Source organism: Desmodus rotundus, chromosome 13 (assembly GCF_022682495.2).
Source record: "Desmodus rotundus isolate HL8 chromosome 13, HLdesRot8A.1, whole genome shotgun sequence".
NCBI lineage: Eukaryota > Metazoa > Chordata > Mammalia > Chiroptera > Phyllostomidae > Desmodus > Desmodus rotundus.
The window spans coordinates 22,300,427-22,321,579 of NC_071399.1; the positions used below are offsets into that span (position 1 = coordinate 22,300,427).

Sequence of the window (21,153 nt, forward strand, 5' to 3'; positions counted from 1 at the left end):
TTTGCAAAACATTAGAAAATACATTGTTAATAATATTTGATCTGGAGCCATATTTAGGGAAATGGCCATTAAAAAGAATTACATTTCAGCCCTGGCTCCTGGTGGCTCAGTGGATTGAGTGCCGGCCTACGAACCAAAGGGTCACCGGCTCAGTTCCCAATCAGGGCACATGTCGGTGGGCCGGGTCCCTGGTTGGGGGCGTGCAAGAGGCAACCACATATTGATGTTTGTCTCCCTCTCTTTCTTCCTCCCTTCCTTTCTCTCTAAAAATAAATAAATGATATCTTAAAAAGATAAAGAAAGAATTACATTTTAGCGTCTAACATCTGAGGTTCAGAACATGCATGCTTCCTCTTCTGCACAGAAAATGAACAAACAGGTCATTAAGACAGCAGTCTAACAATCGGGGCCAGAGTTAGGGAGGAAAACATTTTTTTGTTTCTTTTTTGAAGATCATAGCTAAAAACTCCTTACATTGTAAATCACTGATCCTGAAAGTCAAAAAGTTGCCAGTTTTAGAAACATAAGGCAACATTGCTTTGAACAAATGAATTTCAATGTGAAAGATTCTTAACGCTTCCCTTTCAGAATAGGATTGCTAACATATGGCCACAATACAAAAATATAGCTCATCTTTCAAATAGTGATCTTGGAATCATTCATCTGGTTTATGAATACTTAATAACATTCACTGTGCCTGGTTGTACATGAATACAATGCATGAATAAGAATATTTCCCGGTATAAAATGTCTCCCAGGAATATAAAGAGGAATATTTTTGCATCCTTATGATCTTTTCCAGAAAAGCACGGGTACATGGTAGTGTTTAATTTATGAAATTAATGTGAAAATCATACCGTACCTTTTTAGAGCTCAAAATTTACCATCAAGAATTTTCAGGAAAAGAAAAGAAAGCTAAAAATACCAAAGCTTTGTAGAAATTGTTAATTCTAGTAAACAGAATGTGAAGTGAAACCTTTATGTGCAAAGTTGGGCATCAGACATGCACGAAGGGCCCTCTACTGGCCAAACTGGAAAGTTTTTGCCTTATTAACATAGTCGATCCATTTAGTTACTAGCTGAAAAATGCTTTGTGGATTAAAAAAAAAAAAACAACTTGAAATTTAATACCCGCCATCTTTCATTCTTACAAATGTGCAGCCCAGATGAGTAAAGTGTGTGGTCAGCGAACACGTTAAGAGAAATGTTTTCGGTGAGAAAGCTCTTCTTGCTGTGTGGTGTCAGTCGACGTGGAGCCACTAACATTTTTTTCCTCCTTCTAGAGCCAGGTAAAATGGACGGGTAGCGATAACTAGGGAGCAAAAACGTCCCTAGATCTTTCACTTCCCCAAGTTGCTCAGTTGGCCCTCCTAGGCACGGAAGTGCCCCCCAAACCTGCACAGCCCCCGTGTAATTCACGGTTTCCATATTATTTGAGATTTTTACAGAAAGTACGGGCCGGAAACAATACCTGTTAAGAGAACGCTTATAAAACAAGTTCGGATTACACAGCAGCACAGTCTCGGGCCAGCGGGAGGTTTTTCTTACCACTCCCTCCCTGCACGGCCCTCCCCGCCACAGTCGCGCAGTGGGAGGGGGTGGGGGAGGAAAGGAAATACAGAAGTGATGTAATTCGTGACTCCGAGATGGTTGCCATGGCGACTATCAGGCAACTTGCCCCTTCGGGAAGGTGAAAGCCTTCTATAATCCAGCGTTCAGTGGAGGGTTTTCAGGAAGGGACGGCCCGCACCCCTCCGACCGCACGGGCAGGAAAACGCCCGTCTCCTGCCCCCGCCCAGCCGCCCCGCGCTAACCGGACGGGGCAGTGAGCCGCGTCCGCTCGCGGGAGCTACACTCCCGCCTGCGGGGGCGCTGCCGCGGAGCGCGCCCCGGACCCGAGAGCCCATTGGCCGGCGGTGTCGTCACTCAGGGTGACGTCCCGGCGGGGGCGCGGGGGAGCCGTCGAGACGGCCTCCGGCCGTTCGAGCCTGGGGGGCTGGGGCCGAGGGGTCGGGAGGGGCCGGAGGACTGGGGCGGCCGTTCCGGGACCCGGCCGAGGAGGTAGGGGTGGGCGGGCCCAGCCCGCGGGCGGCGGCCTGCGGTCGTACCTGCCCCGTTCTCCGCGGCGCGCCGCTCCTCCCCGCACCGCCCGGTGTCCCGGGCAGCTGCCAGTTGCCCGGCGCGCCGTCCCCAGCCCTGGGCCTCGGCCTCCCGCCCGCCCTCCCGGCAACTTCGGGGCTCCGCCCCCATCGCCCCCTTTCCCGCTGCGCCTCTTTCGGTCTCGCCCGCACCCCGCACCCGCACCGCCGCCGCACCGAAATACAAAGCAGCACCCCCGGAGCCCATCACAGTGCGCACGGGCGGCCGGCCGGGGAGGCGAGGGCGCCTTCTGCCGCCGGTGGCCCAGCGCCCGCAGCAAAGGCGTCGCCAGGCCAGGCCCCGCGTGCGGGAGCGGGCGGGGCTCGGCCTCACCCCCCGGGGAGTGGGTGCCCACCGCGGGGCGCGGGGTGCCCGGGCCGCAGGGCAGACTCACCGCCCGCTGGGGTCTGGTCTCCCTGCAGTGGGAGAGCGCCCGCCCTGGAGTCCGGGTCAGACGGGAAAAGTACTCTCTGAACTCGATCAAAGGGCCAGGTTCGCGGTTGAGGTTTCTGTCCCCGCGAGACCCTCGTACTCTCTCCCCAGGTGCGGGGCGGCGGAGTCGACACTGCGTGATGTTAGGGCTCCGCGCCGCCCTGGGCGGGAAAGCGCCGCGGGACGGAAGGTTTCTGCAAAGCTTACTGAAAGGTACAAAGCTCTGTGCAGAATCCCTGACACAGGAAACCGGTTTCCCTTCGTTTGAGCCGTTAGTAGGTACCGTGTATATCTTCACTGCTACTGAAATGAGTACTCTGAGTTGTTTAAAGTTTCGGGCAGCTTGGCCAAATACGGAAAACACTAATTTAAAGCAAATCCAAGACAGTTATTTTCTATCAAATAAGTGTGCTTCGCTCAGCTTCTTGAATACTTGGCAACCATTTAAGTAGATTGTTAGGCACCATTGACCAAAAATCAAAATGTCTTTGAAGACCACACCGTCGTGAGCTGCGTTTCTGTTCGTTGGGATTGCAAAGTGCCATTCTCAAATCCAGGGCTAAGAGCACAACATTCATGCTGTTGCACGGGAACTCAAAAGAGATTTCATCCTTTGAATAGGATGTGCAAATACTTTACCCTTGAAATAGTTAAAAGCACTTGGATCCTGGGGTCTTTATAATTGACATGGTTTTCAAGTACTGAATTGCTTATTTATTCCTTCTGCCTAGGTCCGTATGTTGACTAGTTGAGACAAGGATGAATATGGCCTTCTGCAGTTATAACACAGCCCTAGCTATGGCCCGGACAAGGCAAGTCTTGGAATTTCTCTGCTGCCCCCAATATTTATATGAATTTTACTCTTCTAGATGGAAAAGATATATGTAAAAAGATAGACTTAGTAGACAATTGAAGCTTTGTTGGTTTTAAGGAAGCTGATGTTTTAATGTATTTAGACTTATCCCAAATTTTGTATATGCTTTAGAACTCAGGCTGAGTAATTTTGTAGATGTGAAGTACAAGGAAGATGAAAGATGTAACGGTTTTAGAATGACACTTCTGTCGTTGGTGAATGCTACATGAGGCCTGTAGGAAGAAAAAGGCGTAAACTCGCTGGCCAACAAGCCAGTCCTAGGGCTGGTACCTGCCCCAGCAAGGTCTGTTAACACTTACTTGTTACAAAGACTGTTCCCCAAGAACTTACTATGTGCCAGATACACTGTACATCTTCCCTTTTAGCCATTCAAAAAGTGTTTTTATCTTGGCATGCTTCAAAACCAAAGAATGGAAAAAGCTATCCCTTTGCCAAAAGAAGTCTCTTTGCCAGGAACTTTCTTTGCCTAGATAATCTTCCATATTTTTTTTTTTCAAATAATCTGATGTGCTCGTTTAAGGGAAGATTGTGAGCTATTGCAAAAGTAGAATGTAGAAACCCCTGACTGGAGCGCCCAATTCTAGTTCTTATCTCTAAGGGTTTTTTTTTTTTTTTTTAAGGAATCTTAGGTGAAGGACATTTCACCTGTAAACCCCTCTCACTGGAGGGGTTCCACGGGCACTCCATACACAAGGCAGTCTTATATGATTGATTAACCCCCAAAGGGACGTCGAAGTTCCTCATTCAAACAATATTGTCAATAGAGTAGCTGAAACAAAAGCCTTCTACCTGCTTTCTGGGGGTAGATTAGAGGCAGAACTTTCAAACATAACCCCTGGTGGGAAAATATTTGCTCTTAGATTTTTAAGTGAATAGTCTGCGAGTTTCTAACTTCTAATATAGCAATTATTCTTAGGAATGACCTATATTAATATTTCTCATAGAGTATTTAATTCAGCCATAAAGCTTACTGTTCTTCAACTTGGATAACAAGTTATGTTTCATTCACTAATGAACAGCATGTGCTTTAAAATACAGGCTTTAAAACTATTGCTTTATTTTGACCAGATACAGTATCTGTTTCTTTAACTTTCAAGTTTTTAATAGGTGGTGCTCAACTCAGAGGATGTTGCTCTTTATTCCAGGTTCCCTAGGCATTTTGTCCATCCTACCTGCTCTTCTTATTTCCCATCACTTGCATTTCTTCACTTGCCAGAGTCCCATTTAAATAAAACATATATGAAGAACTATGGAAGCAAGAAGTACTCCTGTCTTACTCAGTCAGGCAGTAAAGTACTTTACTTACGAACTAGAATAATTCGAAAGCTACACACCTCAACTTGCTGGCTACAAGAGGACCCTGGTAAACCTCAGCTGGAGCAAACCCCACAAAAGCCACAGGAGACAAGCCCTCAGCCCACAAAAGAAATTGGTATGAAGACTAAGGAAGAAAAGCGATCTTATAGACAAAAAATTATGGATGAACTTAAATATTATTACAATGGATTCTCTCTGCTTTGGATTGACACCAAAGTCGCTGTGAGAATGATTTGGAGGCTGCTGCACGGACAGGTGCTGACTAGGCGAGAGCGACGAAGGGTAGGCAAGACCCGTACTGAAGACAGAAAATGTAAAGTTAAAATGAACTATTTAGGAACCAAGCTTTAAACTCAACTCAAAATTCATTGAAAAAACCCCAAAGTAGTAATAGTAACTGATGGTGTGAAGGAAAATTTCCTCCTGAGTTTCTTACTTATCTGCAACTGAGCTGCTGCAGAATTTTAGGCAAAATTCTTTAAATTTGTATATATATTTGCCTATAGAATGGTTATAATTGTGCTTTCTAATGTCTCCAAGGAATTGAGAGGCTGCAGGTTTGATCTGTGCATCCAAAATACACACTGTTGTTAATATATCAAGTATATGCATTAAAAGTTTTTTAACAGATACTCTATTATTAAAGTCCAGGCCCTTAAGTGAGATGAAAGCTAGAAGATGCCAGTAGTATGTTTTGATTGCCATAGTTTCCTTGAGGATATCCCGTAAATATTACTTCAGGGCTATGATAAAGAGGAAAATCCCCCCTTTCCATTTACAAACAGCTGCAGAAAATGTATTGTGTCCTTTAACAGTTTAAGAGCCAAAGCAGGCTTTTTAGTTTTAGTTCTTTTGATGCATCCTAAAATAATAAATATTGCATATGCGTTTAATTCTTTAGCTATTGAGGACTTGTGTTGATATCTTCCGCTTGGTTCCATTTATGGTGTTCATAATTGTACCCTTCATGGAATTCTTATTACCAGTGTTTCTGAAACTCTTCCCAGAAATGTTGCCATCAACTTTTGAAAGTGAATCCAAGAAGGTATGTAGGAATTATTAACTTTTTAAAAAATTTGACAGGCTTCAGTTTTAAGGTTCACAGAAAAACTGAACGGAAAGTACAGAGAATCCCCAGGTGCCTCATTCCCCCTTTCTGCCATTAGTAACATCTTACATTAGTGTGGTACCTCGTTAGAGTTGAAAAACCAATATGTGTACGTTATTATTAATTAACGCTCATATCCTACATTAGGGTTTGCTCTTTGTGTTGTACAGTTTTATGGGTTTTGACAAATGCATAATGTCACAGATCCACCATCACAGTGTCTTACTGCCTTATCAGTCCCCTGTGGTCCACCCGTTTGTCCCTTCTCCCTCTCGCCTTCGACCGGCGGCAACCACTGATCTTTTTACTCCAGACAGAAAAAGTTTTGCCTTTTCTAGAATGACGTATTGTTGGAGTCATACAGTGTGTAGTTTTTTCCGACTGGCTCCTTTCACTTAGCAATGTCTTTCCACGCCTCATTTCTTTCGATCACGGCATAATATTTCATTGTGTGGATGTACCACAGTGTAATCATCCACCTATTGAAGGGTATCTTGGGAGCTTCCAATTTTTGGCAGTTATGAATAAAGCCACTAAAAATATCCATGTGCAGGTGTTTGTGAGGACATAGGCTTTCAACTCATTTGGGTAAATACCTAGGAGGGCAGTTGCTGGATTGTGTGGTAAGGCTGTTTAGTTTTGTAAGAAATCAATAGACTGTCTTCCAAAGTAGCGGTGCCATTTGCATTCCCAGCGGCAGCGAACGGGAGTTTCTGCCGCTCCACATTTTCATCAGCCATCTGGTGGTGTCAGTGCTTTGAGTATTAGCCATTCCAGTAAGTGTGAGGTTGTATCTCATTGTTATATTAATTTGCAAGTCTTTAATGACATCTGATGTAGGGCATCTTTTCCTATACTTATTTGCCATCAAGATATGTTTTGGGGGGAGGCACCTGTTTGAATCTTTTGCCTGCTTATTAATGGGGTTACTCATTTTCTTATTGTTGAGATTTAAAAAGAGTTCTTTGTATGTTTTTGGATGCAAGTTCTTTATTAGATATGTGTTTTGCAAATATTTTCTCCCAGACTGTGGCTTGTCTTTTCATTCTCTTAACTGTGTCTTTTGCAGAGCAAATGTTTTAAATTTTAAATGTTTTAAATGTTTTTTCTTTCTCGGATCGTGCTTTTGGTGTTGTACCTAAAAACTTGCCAAATCCAGGGTCACCTAGATTTTCTCCTAGGTGTTTCATAGTTTTGAGTTTTACATTTGAGTTACATATGATCTGTTTTGAGTTAATTTTTTTTTCTTAAGAAAAGTCGGCTAACACCTGTATTTGGGGGACAGGGAGGGTGGCCAGAGTTCTTGGTGGGATGGGCCGCTTCCTCTTCACCACCACAGGCTTCTGGCTGCACGGGATGGCGCCGCCCTGAGAATTGCGACCCTGCACAGATCCGGTTGGTACTTGTTCTTGAGGATCACATGCCCGGTGCTGCTCAGGGTGGCCCCAGCATCCTTGTTGACGGTGAACTGCCAGTAGGCGGCCAGCTTTCGCTGGCCGGATCTCTGCTCCAGAACAACCACCACACCATTGCCTTCGGCCCCACTACCGCTGGCCTGCGGGAATCAGCCTATGGTAGGTAGCATTGTAGCGGAAGGAGTTGTGGGCCTTCTGATTATTGGGTAGGCTGCTGTGGGTCTGCTTGTTCCTCTTGATCAGGAAGCTGGAGTAGTTCCCCACACCATCCATTGCAGGTGGGCGGTCACAGGGGCCGCTCCCCTCCCTGGGGTGGTAGGAGGCAGAAAGAGCATGGGAGTGTATGTTTAAGAAAGGTGTAGCATCAGCGTCAAGAGTAATTTTTTTCACATGTGGATATCCAGTTTTTCCAGCCCCATTTGTTGAAAACACTACCCTCCTCACTGAACTTTAACTTGTTTACACTGTTGAAAAACAAAGCAGACCTAAATCAACTGTTATTGCAGTGACCAGTTGAACAGCAGGCATGCTGTGTTCAAACAGGCCCGTCAGTGCTTATGCGTAGTCCCGGAGAAGAAGGCGTCCTCAGTTGATGCTTGGTGTGAGGGTGAAGAGCTAGAACCCGCAGCAGCTCCTTCATTCTCTCTATTCTGTGCGCTTTACTAGACAGTGGTGTGACGATACGAACACAACATGAGGAGAGGACAAGGTGGGGCAACTTTTACATCGTTTTGGGAAATGTTTCCCAGAAGAGGTCTGGGTGGAACCCAGACTCAGAGTGGTAGAATTTAACCACAGTGTTTGAAAGGCTTTCTGGGTAGAAAGAATAGCACTTACAGTGGGGGAACCGTGTGAAAGGGTATGACAGAGCCAGAGACTACTGATTGGTTCTTTATGGTTGGAATACAAGGGGACCAGTGGTGGAAGATGAAACAAGAGTGATATGTCCGGTCAGGTTGGAAAGCATCGACCACCCTGTGAAGTTCAGACTTGACTTTAGACAGTGGTAAGTGACAGAAAGTGTATTTCAGCAGTGGGTAGGTAACACCATTAGGTCTGTGTTTTAGAAAAATAATTTTGCTGGCAGGAAGGATTGAAGGGAGCAGAGCCAAGGGAGGGAAATCAGCTGCAATGCTATTGTAACAGTAAGAGAGAGGACTGAGTCTAAATTATGCACATGGCATTAGAAATAAAAACTGAAGATAGATGTGATATACTTTTAAAGGATAAAATCAAATTACAATCTATAACTGCCCATAAGTGGTTTCATTTACTTACAGTAAAAGTAATTGGGATCTGGAATTACCGTATTTTTTGGACTATAAGATGCACCAGACCATAGATGCACCTAGATTTTAGAGGAGGAAAATAGGAAAAAAAAAACCCCACTCCACTGTTGCGCTCCCCCCACCCCCAGCCAGGTAAGCTACATTCGGACTATAAGACACACCCCCATTTTCCTCCCAGATTTGTTAGGGGGGGAGTGCATCTTATAATCTGAAAAATACGGTAATACCATGGGGTTCTAAGGACAGTGTTAGTGAATGCAGGAAAGTGAAGGGATAGAAGAAGTGATTTATCCAAACATTCCTTTTTCCTCAATACCATTCATCCTGAATGTACATATACACAGCATGGGCACAGTCCTAGAAAATACTTTCTTGTTTGCATTTTTTTTTTCCCATGAAAAGAGGCACAGCAAGCGAATGAGAGTTCTAGCTTTCTGTTGACATCAGGTCGCCATGCTTCTCAGTTATACTTTCACACCCATTTGTGGAAGTACTACATTATCTTTAGTCACTAGTGTTCGTCTCTCCTATTAGACTAGAAGTTCCAAGAGGGCAGGAGGAATATGTTTTTGTGTTTTTGCTCATTTTTTTCTCTAGCATCTAGCACATGGTAGATGCTCAATAAGTGGACGGCAGGTGGGCTGATGGATGGATATGGATATGGAATAGATGAATGAAATGGATGACTGAATGGGTTCTAGTTACGGTACTGCCATTGTGTGAATTTTGGGGCTGCATCTTTTAAGATCTTTCTAAAAACCAATGATTGCTGTGATTGGGTGACCATTAGAATCGCTTGGGTAGCTTAAACAATATGTGTATATAACATATATATTCCTGTTTCTCCCTACCTCCACCCTGAGTCCTGACTGTGGTTATTTTGAAAATGCCACCAGACTGCATTTCTGATGATGAACAAGGATTTAGAAATAATGGTTGACACAGTGTCTTAAGCATGTATACACTTAAATCTGTGTAGTGCTTTGTTCATATCTGTTAAAGCAGGTAACTCATTGTATTGTAATAAATGTGTCTGTTTTATATTTCTTAAACTATAAGCTACTTTAGTATAGAGTTCATTTCCTAGTTATCTTGGTTCATGGCCCAAGCAAAATCCAGGGCCACTCAGACCAGGTGTTTGCTCAACTAGAAGCTTCGATGGTTTGTACCAGGTTAAGAATTAGTATCTCATTTATAAAGAACTCAGAAAACCCGAGTGTCTATCAATAGACAAGTGGATAAAGAAGCTATGATACATATACACAGTGGAATAGTACTCAGCCATAAAGAAGAATGTAATCTTACTATTTGTGACAGCATAGATGGACCTACAGTGTATTATGCTAACTGAAATATGTCAGTCACAGAGAGACAAATACCACGTGATTTCACTTATATGTGAGATCTAAAGAACAAAATAAACAATTAAACAATGGAAACAGACTCATAGATACAGAGGGGAAAGGGGTTGGGGGCTGAGTGGAAAAGGTGAAGAAATTAAGAAGTACTAATTGGTAGCTACAAAACAGTCATGGGGATGTAGAGTACAACATGAGGAATATTGTCGATAATATTGTAATAACTGTGTATGGAGCCGGGGGGTACTTGAAATAGTGGGGGGATCACTGTGTAAAGTATGATCGTCTAACCACTATGCTGTGTGCCTGAGCCTGGTACAAAATAGTGTTGAATATGAACTGTAATTGAAAAATAAAATTAAAAAAGGAAATAGCATCTCTTTCTAAATCATGACAAAGCCTACCTACCATTGAGGAGACACTTTGGAGCTATCAAATATTTATGACCATTGTATTAGTGATAAATGGTAAGACTAAGGAGATAAGTTGCAAATAGAGGCTACTTTCTATTTGCTCTGGTTCTCACAGAACCTACTCAATTAGGCCTGAAAATACTATTATTAAATTAAATAGGGATGAACAAGAACAAGGGAACAGTTATTTTTCTTGCATCTTTATCTACCGAGTTGTAATCGTGAAGAATTGATGAACTTTTCCTCTTCTATTATTAAGGAAGAAAAACAGAAAAAGAAGATGGCTGCCAAGTTGGAACTAGCAAAATTTCTTCAAGAAACAGTTACAGAAATGGCAAGGAGGAACAGGGCCAAGCTGGGAGATGCCTCCACACAGTTCTCGTCCTATGTCAGACAGGTGTCCGTCTTTGATGTTTAATAATACCAAATGACTTCTAGGCTGGGAATCTTACGAAAAATGCATGTCATCATGGATCTTCCAAATTGTTTACAATCTTTGAATTTGCAAATCTAAGTTAGATGGATAGGATATTGCAAACATTTATAGTAGTTTGCAGAAACGTCTGTCTTAAAGCAGACAATGTGATGAAGACATTGATAACTTCTTGGAAAGAAGAGTAGAATCAGGCAGACTTTTGAACTACTGATTTTTCAGTGACTTAGGCCCACTTCAGATTTCTTTACTCCTCTTTGTACCGCAAGGCGCATTTCTGGACCCAAGGTAGGATCCATAAGTGCTTTGACGTGTCTTTCAAATAGTCTACTGGGAAGGTTAAATTTAGTAGGAAACTCATTGTAATTTTTTAATTGGGCCCTTTTGTCCCACTGCCTAGGTCCAGACAGGCCACCAGCCCAACACAAAGGAGATAGTTCGCTTTTCCAAACTATTTGAAGATCAGCTAACCCTGGAGCACTTGGATCGACCTCAGCTGGTTGCCCTCTGCAAACTGCTGGAACTGCAGTCTTTTGGAACCAACAATTTGCTCCGCTTTCAGCTCCTGATGAAACTGAAGTCTATAAAAGCAGATGATGAAGTAAGAACTTCACTGTATCTGTAGAGAACTATAGCAAGGCATCAGGAGATATTTTAGGGGGACTTTGTGAAAAAGTGCAGTATCTTCTGTTAGGTCTGTTCATGGACTGGTTCTGGCAAAATGAGTGGTTTGTATAATCATTACCATAACATCTGAACCTTGATTACTCATTTTAGGAGTTACTGTACTGGCCCATGTTCTTGAGAAGGCCATCATAAGCAGTTAATATTTTGGACGTCTTAGCTTGGGCTAATGTAAAGCAGTTAGGACCCACTCGGAAGGAACAGCAGCTCAGTAGATTCCTGACTCTTCTACTGCCAAGGGTGGGGCTCTACCCCCATACCTCTGCTCCCTGCCGCAGAGCTGGTGTCAAAGTAAATATTCTGCTGGGAGAGCTGGCCTGGTAAGAAGGGGTGGCAAAACGTAATGCAGGGAGGGAAAGCAGCACCTGGACATCTGTGGAAGAAAGGCTCCATTTGGACTCTAACTACTAATTAGACTCCGTTAAAAAATGGAAAGAATCTTGAATCTGAATCAGCTGCTTTGAAGCATTCTGCCTGTGGGAGCAGGATTCTCAGAACTGAGACACATGATCCCATTGGCCCCATTCAGATTTCAGTTCTTGTTTTCAGAATGTTGGAATAAACAATCCTGGTCCCAGAAGTATCATAGTTTTGGGTCACATCAAGCAGAAATTGTGTTATTTACTGAGGGAGTTTTGTGAACCAGAGAGTTAGGGCCGTTCCTGGGTGTTGGTGGGGGATTGTGGGGAAAGAATACCACTGGGACATGCAACAGATGGTACACAGAAAGCTTTTCAAGTGAAATGGTTTTTAAATGAACCCTAAAGCTGCCATGAGAGGGGAAGAGGAAAAATGTCCCAGGCAGGCAAATGCAAACCAAGATAATTACTTCGGCGATGGTGCTGGGGAGAAGTCATGGAAATATCTCTGATAGCGTTAATGCCTCTTGGCAGGACTCCCTTCATCTCCACTACCACCCCTTCCTAAGTCGGCTTGATCCATAGACGTGTGGCCTCTGTGTGTTCAGTGCTGGCGACAGAGTGTGGAAGCATCAGATTTCCCCGATGAGCTGGAGTTTAGGAATTAGGTCAAACGGGAACCAAACGACCCAATACTGTTCCGTACATTTCTTTCAGATGATTGCCAAAGAAGGTGTGAATGGTTTGACTGTGTCGGAACTACAGGCTGCCTGTAGGGCCCGAGGGATGAGATCACTGGGTCTCACTGAGGAACAACTGAGACAACAGCTCAGAGAGGCAAGTAACGGTGTCCCCGGGCCCTTTTCGCTCAGCTGTCTCCCCTACACTTGGCAGACCGCATTTTGTGATTTCTGCTTTATCACAAGTAGACCACTTTATCTAATTTGCTTTATTTAATTGAGCAGTGGGATACCAAAGCAGCTAGATCATTTGACTGAGACAAGGTACTGTATTCATTTTGCTGCGTAACAAATGATCACAAATTTAGTGACTTAAAACACCCTCTGCTCTGGCTGGTGTAGCTTGGTGGATTGGGCGCAGGCCTGCGAACCAAAGGGTGGCCAGTTCGATTCCCAATCAGGGCACATGCCTGGGTTGCAGGCCAGGTCCCTAGTACAGGGTGTGTGAGGGGTGGCCACACATTGATGTTTCTCTCCCTCTGTTTCTCCTTGCCTTCCCCTCTCTCTAAAAATAAATAAATAAAATAAATTAAAAAAAACAACAACGCCCATTTATTAGCTTGTGATCCTGTAGGTCAGAGGTGCAGGCTGCATTCCTTTCTGGAGGCTGTGGGGAAGTCCACTTCCAAGCTATTCAGTTTGTTGGCTCAGTTCAGTTCCTTGCAGCTGCAGGACTGAGGTCCTTGTTTCCTCACTGGCCATCAGCCCTGGGCTACTCTCAGTCCTGGAGGCCACCAGCATTCCTTACCTCTAGATCACCCCCATCTGCAAAGAACTTCTCACATGCTAACCCTCCACATGCTTTAAATCTCAGACTCCCTCTGGCCCCCGCTTTTACTTTAATCTTTAGCTCCAGATTTAGAGGTCCCATGTGATTCCACGAGACCTGCCCTGATAACCTTCCCATCCTAAAGTGAACTGACTTGAGACCTTGACTGTATCTGCAAAACCCCTTCATAGCATCACCTAGAGTTGTGTTTGGCTGAATAACGGGAGAAGGTGTGGGTACACCAGGGACTGGAAATCTCGGGGCCGCCTTAGAATTTTGCCTACTCTGGGAATTGTAAGGGCCAGGCAAAATCTCTAACACAAGGCCTGTCATCTGTGTGAGCCCCTCTGGAGGTGTAGCCTTGGCTGCGGCTCACCCAGACCGTTCTCCCTATTAGTGCCCCAAACCAGTGTGAAGTGTTAGCTTTGGGAACAGATGTTTAGCCTTTCCCCTCAGATAACATATTTTAACCAGATGTACTGCTTGAAAACAAAGGGGTAGGTCCTATTGACCCTCTCATTCCTAGAACTGTGAACAGTGCTATAAAGTGTGCACACATTATTTGGGGACAGGAGCCATTGCTGACTGTGAAACCACGTCAGGTGGCTTTTTCCTCTTACATGGAAAAGGACCTGCTCTGGTCAGCAGGTGGACGTGCTGCAGAGAGATACCACAATAATTCATTTCTTGAACAGAGAGTATTAAATGGGTTCCACTGTCAAGTTGCTTTCTTGAAAGTGTGTGTCCTTTTACAGCCCCACTACAAAGGGAGTGAGGCTGCAAAATCCAGCTGAGGGACGTGCAGCACTCTGGATTGTTATTCAAAAACCCTGTGTCAGGGTGCGGGCAGCCACCGCCTAGAGAGGAAGATAAAAATGGTCAACATGAAACATCTTCATTTCATAATAAGATAGAGCTATGAGATACCACCTTTACCTATTATGTTGACAAAGATCAGATTTGATAACATGCCGTGTTGGTGGGGGCGGGTGGGGGGAAGGGGCACTCATGCATTGGTGGTAAAAATTTCCATAGAGGTCTGGCCATATCTTTCAAAATTTTAAAATGCCCTTGGTTTGACCTAGCAGTTTCACTTCTAGGAATTTATCCTGTGTTCTTGCACATGGACACAGTGACACATCTACAAGATGATCCACTGCAGCACTGTTCGTAACAGCAAAAGACTGGAAACTGCCGAACATTCATTAATAGGAATATAATCAAGTAAATATTTGCATGGCATTTCCATACAGTGGAATCCTTTACAGCTGTTTAAAAAGGAGTCAACTCTCTATCTACTGATTTGAATCCATCTCCAGGATGAAGTATTTCAGTGAAAAAAAGCAAGGACAAAAGTGTGTATCTCATTCACCCTTAGTGTAAAGATAAAAAAGATACAAATATTGCTATGTGCATAGGGTAGCTCTGGAAGGTTAAATAAGGGATTCGTACCAGTAGTTGCTTCCAGGGAGGGAAACAGGGTAGGAAGAGAAGCAGGTGGGAGACAGGCTTCTTCTTATTGATTTCGTTTGACCTTTGAATTTTATCTCATGCATATATTATTGACCTCAATATTTTTAAAGCCTGGCCAATTTGATACTACTTGAAAACTTACATCTCATTCTCTTTATAATGATTATTTGGTTACGTATGAGTGAGGCTGGTTATTCTTTGACATCTACTTTGTGTCTCAGTGAAGATACTTAACCTGTTCAATCCACAGTTGGTTTGAGAGTTTACCTGAACATTCTTTCTCTGACTCTGAGAGGTCCCGCTGGAGTGAGGGGGTTGCAGTACAACTACTGGTGCAGAGGCGGGGCGGCTACTGTGCCTGTTCTTGTTCTGTCCTCATTATCAGCACGCGCCCCTGGGAAGCTGTAAAGCCCGAGAGGCAGCAGGTGATCGTGGGTCACGTCCGGTTCTAACATTTTGTGATTCTGTCTGTTTTATTTCCCTCCCATTCTCCAGTGGCTGGACCTCCACCTGAAGGAGAATGTTCCCCCTTCCCTTTTGCTTCTCTCACGAACCTTCTACCTGATAGATGTGAAGCCCAAGCCAATTGAGATCCCACTCAGTGGGGAGGTGAGTGACTGGGCTCCCGGAGAATCTAGATTTCCAGAACTGGGGCCTCTCCACAAACCTCTTACTTCCTGTTACAATCAGTAGGCATTTCTTTTGGAATTTGGCCCAACTGGCCTTAAAATATTAAGATCACTGAAACTACCTGTAGCTGTGGGGCTGTTACTGCCTTTAATCCCAGTTTGATTTAGGGGTTTTACTTATAGGAGCTCAGTTTGCTCTTCAACTGTTGACTCATTAACTATGTAGTCTTCAAACTGTTCTCGCCACTCTTTCTCCTTTGAGACTGAGTGGTTCCTGATCTGTCATGTCTGTTTCATTTGTCCAATTCCTATTAATTTTTAAGCAGTGAATGGCCAATCTCGAATGTAAACTTTTTGTCTTTCTGCACCTCATTTTCTTAATCATTGTTAACTCAGCAGCTTTATTTATCCTAGTATTTTACTGAAGGACCCAGAACTGGCCCGATCACTAGAGCATCTTGCTCTGGGTCCTTCAGAAACGGCCTCTCAACTGTCTGCTTTGTGGCTTTATGTCTAACCCAGAACCTGCATGGGTGAGAAAGGAAAGGTCCATTCCAGAACATGCTGCATATGTGGTTTAGTAGATTAAATACTCTGGAGTGGAGACGAATTGTTTTTAAATCCTAGTTATGCTGTTAACTCCTGGGACACGGCAAGGAAAATTACAGGAAGCCCAGCCTGTAAAATGCATGCCAGGAGACACCATCTTGCTTTCCCTTTGCGTAGTCGCAGAGACTAATCTGGATTTTGTCCAGGAAGGATTCTGGGGAGACTAGGTAGGAGCAGTTTTGGAGCACGACCATGTTCTAAAAGGCAGGCTACTGGGTTCTTGCTCTCTTTGGTCTTTAAGACGCACAGTTATCTGTCATTCTCAGGCTGCTCTCAGGAGCAAGGAGATCTGGGAATGGCATGCTGTCTCAGAGCTCAATTTGGGTTCTCAGAATTATTGTACATGGCCAGAAACTCTTTATCCAGATGTTGTTTTCTGGGATGGTTGAGAAAGACCTAGGAATTAAGGACAAAATGACAAACTCCTAGGCATTTTATTGGTTGCTTTTTAAAAAAATCTGGAAAATTTTAAAACTTCTGTTCTCCATATCTACCAAATGAGAACAAGTAGCATGCTAGGTTCTGTAAAAATTTAGAGACATCAAATAGAATTTCTATAATTTTGGATATATGTAGCCCTTTTCCCTCCAAAGTAAACAAAGACATTACTTATTTTCAAAAGAGCAGTGATATATGTATTTTCAAATCTAATTAATATGATTCTTAAAGACAGGTTAGCTAGCTATTTAAAATACCATCCTTTCCCTCCATTTTCCCTGCCTTGCAGGAGCTTCTATTAAGCAGCACCTACTGTTTAAATAACTTTTATAATTTATTATTAGAAACCAACAATGGTAAAGATGTCAATTTTGGCCAAGTTATATCAATGCCATTAGAAACAGATGAGTAATTGAGAAATGGCAACTTTTGCTTTGTGAGACTAGAACATGACCAGAATTGGCAAACCGGTAGCTTGTTAATGACCGAGGATTTAAAATACTAGAATCTAATTCAAGTGCAACTTTTGCATATATAGTGTGCTCAAAAGTTGTTACTAAGATAAATGATACTAAGTTGTTATTTCAGGGACACTCTTCATATGTTACTCATACAGGGTCTAGTTGGAGGAAGTTAGGGATTTACTGGAAAGCAACTTGTGCTAGAAAGCATTGACTACTTACTGTCGAAGTGCTCCTGAGTTTCAGGAAGAGCTGAAAGCTTATGCTTACATAAAATATTTCTCTCCTTAGGCTCCAAAGATGGATATTCCTGTGGAATCACCTACTTCTCCTGAATCTAAAGAGAACATGGTGGACTTAGCACCCCAACTGAAGGGAACTAAGGTTACACCCTTACTTTTTATTTAATTAATTAGGTTAAAAGTAAAAATAAGTTGATTTCTGTATTTTAACTCCCTTAATGAAACTGAACTCCAAGGGTGTTCTTTAGTAAGGAATGATTATTGCTGTTTGTAATAATTAGTACTGTCTGATCTGTTTCTGAGAAGGTTGAACATGTGGCTGTGCATCGTCAGGTTCCAGATTTTGCCTCCTGCGTCCGGTGCCAGAATGTGGAGTAGTTGTTCCACGTTCCTGGTACTCACGGCAGTAATGACTGCAGACCTCACGCCCATTGTTTCAAAGTCAGTAACCTAACTCCCAGTTCTGATATTTCAGGATGAGAAATATGTGCAACTGCCACCAGTTCCGTCTTCACCCATAACACCCTCAACATCGGTTCCGTCACCGCAAGGGCCTGTCACTCCCGCTGAAGAAGCTGTAAGTGTTATCTGGAAACAGAAAACCTCCTTCCCTCTCGTTTTTAAGGGCAGTGAGAGTCTAGAATTACCACTATTGTGAAACACTGCACAGTCTTCCTGTTATCCAAACAGGAAGCTGTAGGCTGAATTTCAGTCATCTCACAACCACGACATTTTTAAAATGCAGTTATCCACAAGTGAAAAAAAAAAATTAACCGGTGTAATCGTGGATCAGACCTCAACACGTTCAGTCCAGACGCTAATTACAATACAGGCAGGTTCTTGTTTTCTTTTGGGCCAGATGGAAATCGTTCCCATGTGTTGTATGTTTCACACGGGCTTCGCGTCAGGAAATACTACCAGGAGAGCAATTTAAATCTTCGGAAAAATGCTTGTAAATAAGAAATCCCTTATCTCTTTCCCATTTGGATAAAGAAATTTGGGGCAGGAGCAAAAAGCATGATACAAGCAAACTGAAGGGCCATGGGAGAGTCGAGCTGGTAGCGAGTGGCTCTGCTGCCTCCTGAGGACCAAAGGCGAGCCCATGAATGCGTACCTGGGCACACTAACGCCTGGAGGCCTGGTTGGTGTGTCTTCACTTTGCTTAAGAAGACCAAAAAGGGACTCCTAATGAACTTCCTCATCTGTGACCAGGGCCTAATGTCCTTATGTTTTGTTCCCAGGCGCTTCAGGCCAAATCACAAAAGACAACCCAGAACAGCAGGGCTAGTTCCAAAGGAGCATAAGGACGGCTGGAGGATGCAGCTCACCCTCTCCGGCTTCCTGCCCTCGGCAGTGGCACTCATAAAGGACCTCCCAGCTGAGACTGTCCAGTTTGGGTAGAGGACCAGCCACTTGGTCCTTGGGGCAGTCCTTTGAGACCTTGTAAACATTCCAGATGATGTCAGCAGTGAGACCAAGTTCAGACCATGTAGAAAAATATAATTGCAAAGCCCATTTCCTCGGTGCCATTATGTCATCCCACTAAACTTTGTGTAAAGCCCCCCTGCCCCATATTGTTTTTAACGACTTCATATTTGTGCCCACGTCCTTTAAGAGAGGAATTGTGTAATGGAACCACTTAGTGACTTAGCTGACTCTGCCTCCTATGGCTTGGAAACCTGCGTAAGAACTTGAAAACTCCGAAAACCGGTGTGAGAGCACCTGACCGACTTTTTCCGAGTGATCCGTCAGTAGGAGTATTACTTTGAGATGAAACGGATATTCCCCAGTAAGATGTAACAAAAAAACTTCTTGGAGAATAAAACGGGGAGTTGGATTGGTAATCCAAAGGGTTTGGCTGCTGCTTGGCTGTTCTGAGCCTTCCCGCTCTGGGCCTGCGGGAACCTGGGCGGCTGCCACGATTCTAGCACATATGGCTTTCATTAGCCACCATTTTGCTAGGAAACATAATTAAGGGTTTAAGGCTTAACCATTTGTGCTGGGTGTGTGTTTTTCTGGCCTGTTTGTCTTTCACAAACAAGACTTTGTTAGTCATAGAGGTTGTTAAAGTCTGATATAATTCCTACGCCACCTAGTAACAAATAATACGTTCGGATATTTGGTGTTTTCTGTATTGTCAATGCTGAGAAAACAATGTCACAGATTGCTGTGAAGCTGACCAACAAGTCTTTTCCCTTGGGGAGTGCTTAGGGGGTAAAAGGTATTTCAGCCCGTGGATGACGAAGTTATAGATTTCTTTACTTGCTGTGAAATTGAAAGCAGTTTGCTGGGAGTCAGACTAAGTGAAACAATTATCTTTGTCTGGGATCACCTAAACGAGGTGATCACCAGTGCTTCATAGCAAGGATACGTGCTTTTATATGCTTCCTAAACCTCCTCTCTGCCGGAGGACAAGCCCCACCACGTCCTGCTGGTGAACTTCAGTTCCTTGAGAAGAGCGAACCCCTACTATACAGCATTCCACCGATCTCGCCATTGGCCTCGCAAGGTGATTCATATTAATTTCCCCACTTTTAAAATAATGGGTGTTTACTTTAATTAGTTCGCATTTCAAGTGTGGACTGTGGGAAAGGGATTAACTACCTGTTGAATCCTGTTTAAGCTGAATGATTCACCTGTATTGTTGGGCTACGATCTTTCTGGTTTTTCCTTTGAGCAGAATGGGAATGGGGAGGTCAAGGGGCCCCCGGTCACTTATGGTCTCAGTTGGCCTTCACCCATTTTTGCTTCATAAACAGACATCCAAGCTGTGACACACCTGTTCCCATTCTTGTGACAGCAGCTCGGAGAAGTCAAGGTCATTTCTTTGCCCTCATCACTTAGGCTTGGCTGTTGGCTTCCATGACTGTCAGCTCCAGCCCCGTGCTGAAACTGAGTTAATGGTGTTCTGGGAAATGACTAACAATGAACTCGGGGGGGGGGGGGTGCCCAATCTGTAGCCTTTGCAGATTCCAGTGATGTAAACACTCCCACATGGCTGACTTCAGGCTACCAGCAGGCCACTGAACAACAGTTGGAAAAGATGTACACAATTGGCTCACGAGCCAGTCCCAGCCCACTACTGACTCTAGCACCTACTGGAGGAGCAAGAGACAATGAAACCTCTACTGGTCATGTTCATTAAATACCTCACTTCTGTGCACCAGCAGTATACGTGACTCCGCATGTTATGTGGCAACCTGGAGAGAACCTGCCCAAGACTGAGTCTTCCTGAACTTCTGGGTTCTCACTGACCTTCCCTCTCCCAGCTGTCACCGGCCGAAGGAGTGAAAGGCTGTTAGGTCACTACAAAGCTTTCTCCTTTCTCTGCTCTCTACTCTTCCCTGCAGATGCGTACACCTTAGTGTACCAGCTGCTAATAATCTGAGTGTAATCTTAGGCCTTTTCTGAACCCAGCCTGAGTGACTGTGACGTCAGACAAGGCCTGTGTCTTAGACATTGATTCTGCTACAACAGGGGTGTTGGAAGCACTTGACATTCTTGGACCTACACTTGTGCTGTGTCGAATTCTGTACTTCATTCATTACATTTTAGTGATACCAAATACTCTGTAGTGCCAAAACCCAGGCTAAAGGTCTCCCAGTCACCACCAATACACACGGAATGGAACTTCAAAGCAGACTGGCACATTATCTAATGTTGACTGAGCTTTTGACCTGCTGGCGCCTCCCAGTGGCCGCTGATAAACACAGCGACTTCACTGTCCTTGAGATAGATTTCTTTCTTCATCTGAGGTTCTTACTTACCTGAGATCAATACACTACATTAGCGGCACCAAGGGACTGATGACCCCCAGCCTATGGCAATTAGAAAAGGCAGAAAGGCAGTATTGATTAATACCGTGGTAATCCCAGGCTCTAATCTTTTAACCCTCAGGAAACCAGGCAAATTCAGTGCCTCGACAGCACGCTGTCTTCATTAGAGAAAGCGGATTCTTTTTCTCGGGAGAC

The 21,153-nt window shown here is 44.1% G+C and overlaps 1 protein-coding gene and 1 pseudogene across 5 annotated transcripts; one reads left to right on the forward strand and one right to left on the reverse strand.

Moving 5' to 3' along the window:
• Positions 1-1,919: 1,919 nt before the first annotated feature.
• On the forward strand, positions 1,920-20,133 carry LETM2 (leucine zipper and EF-hand containing transmembrane protein 2). Of its 5 annotated transcripts, XM_053916408.2 has the most exons (12): positions 1,920-2,061; positions 2,683-2,784; positions 3,303-3,383; positions 4,591-5,044; positions 5,664-5,807; positions 10,605-10,742; positions 11,179-11,379; positions 12,539-12,658; positions 15,299-15,412; positions 17,232-17,324; positions 17,658-17,759; positions 18,424-19,765. In XM_053916408.2, exons 3-12 carry the CDS (start codon positions 3,331-3,333, stop codon positions 18,484-18,486), a joined length of 1,482 nt encoding a protein of 493 aa, XP_053772383.1. In that variant the 5' UTR covers positions 1,920-2,061; positions 2,683-2,784; positions 3,303-3,330; the 3' UTR covers positions 18,487-19,765. The 5 variants fall into 5 exon arrangements, with proteins under 5 accessions (XP_053772383.1, XP_053772382.1, XP_053772385.1 ...); XM_053916407.2 differs by having other exon boundaries at positions 1,953-2,784; XM_045197163.3 differs by lacking the exon at positions 2,683-2,784 and having other exon boundaries at positions 1,955-2,061; positions 5,749-5,807; positions 18,424-20,133.
• LOC128779853 (large ribosomal subunit protein eL28 pseudogene) lies at positions 7,118-7,620 on the reverse strand (annotated as a pseudogene).
• Positions 20,134-21,153: the final 1,020 nt, after the last annotated feature.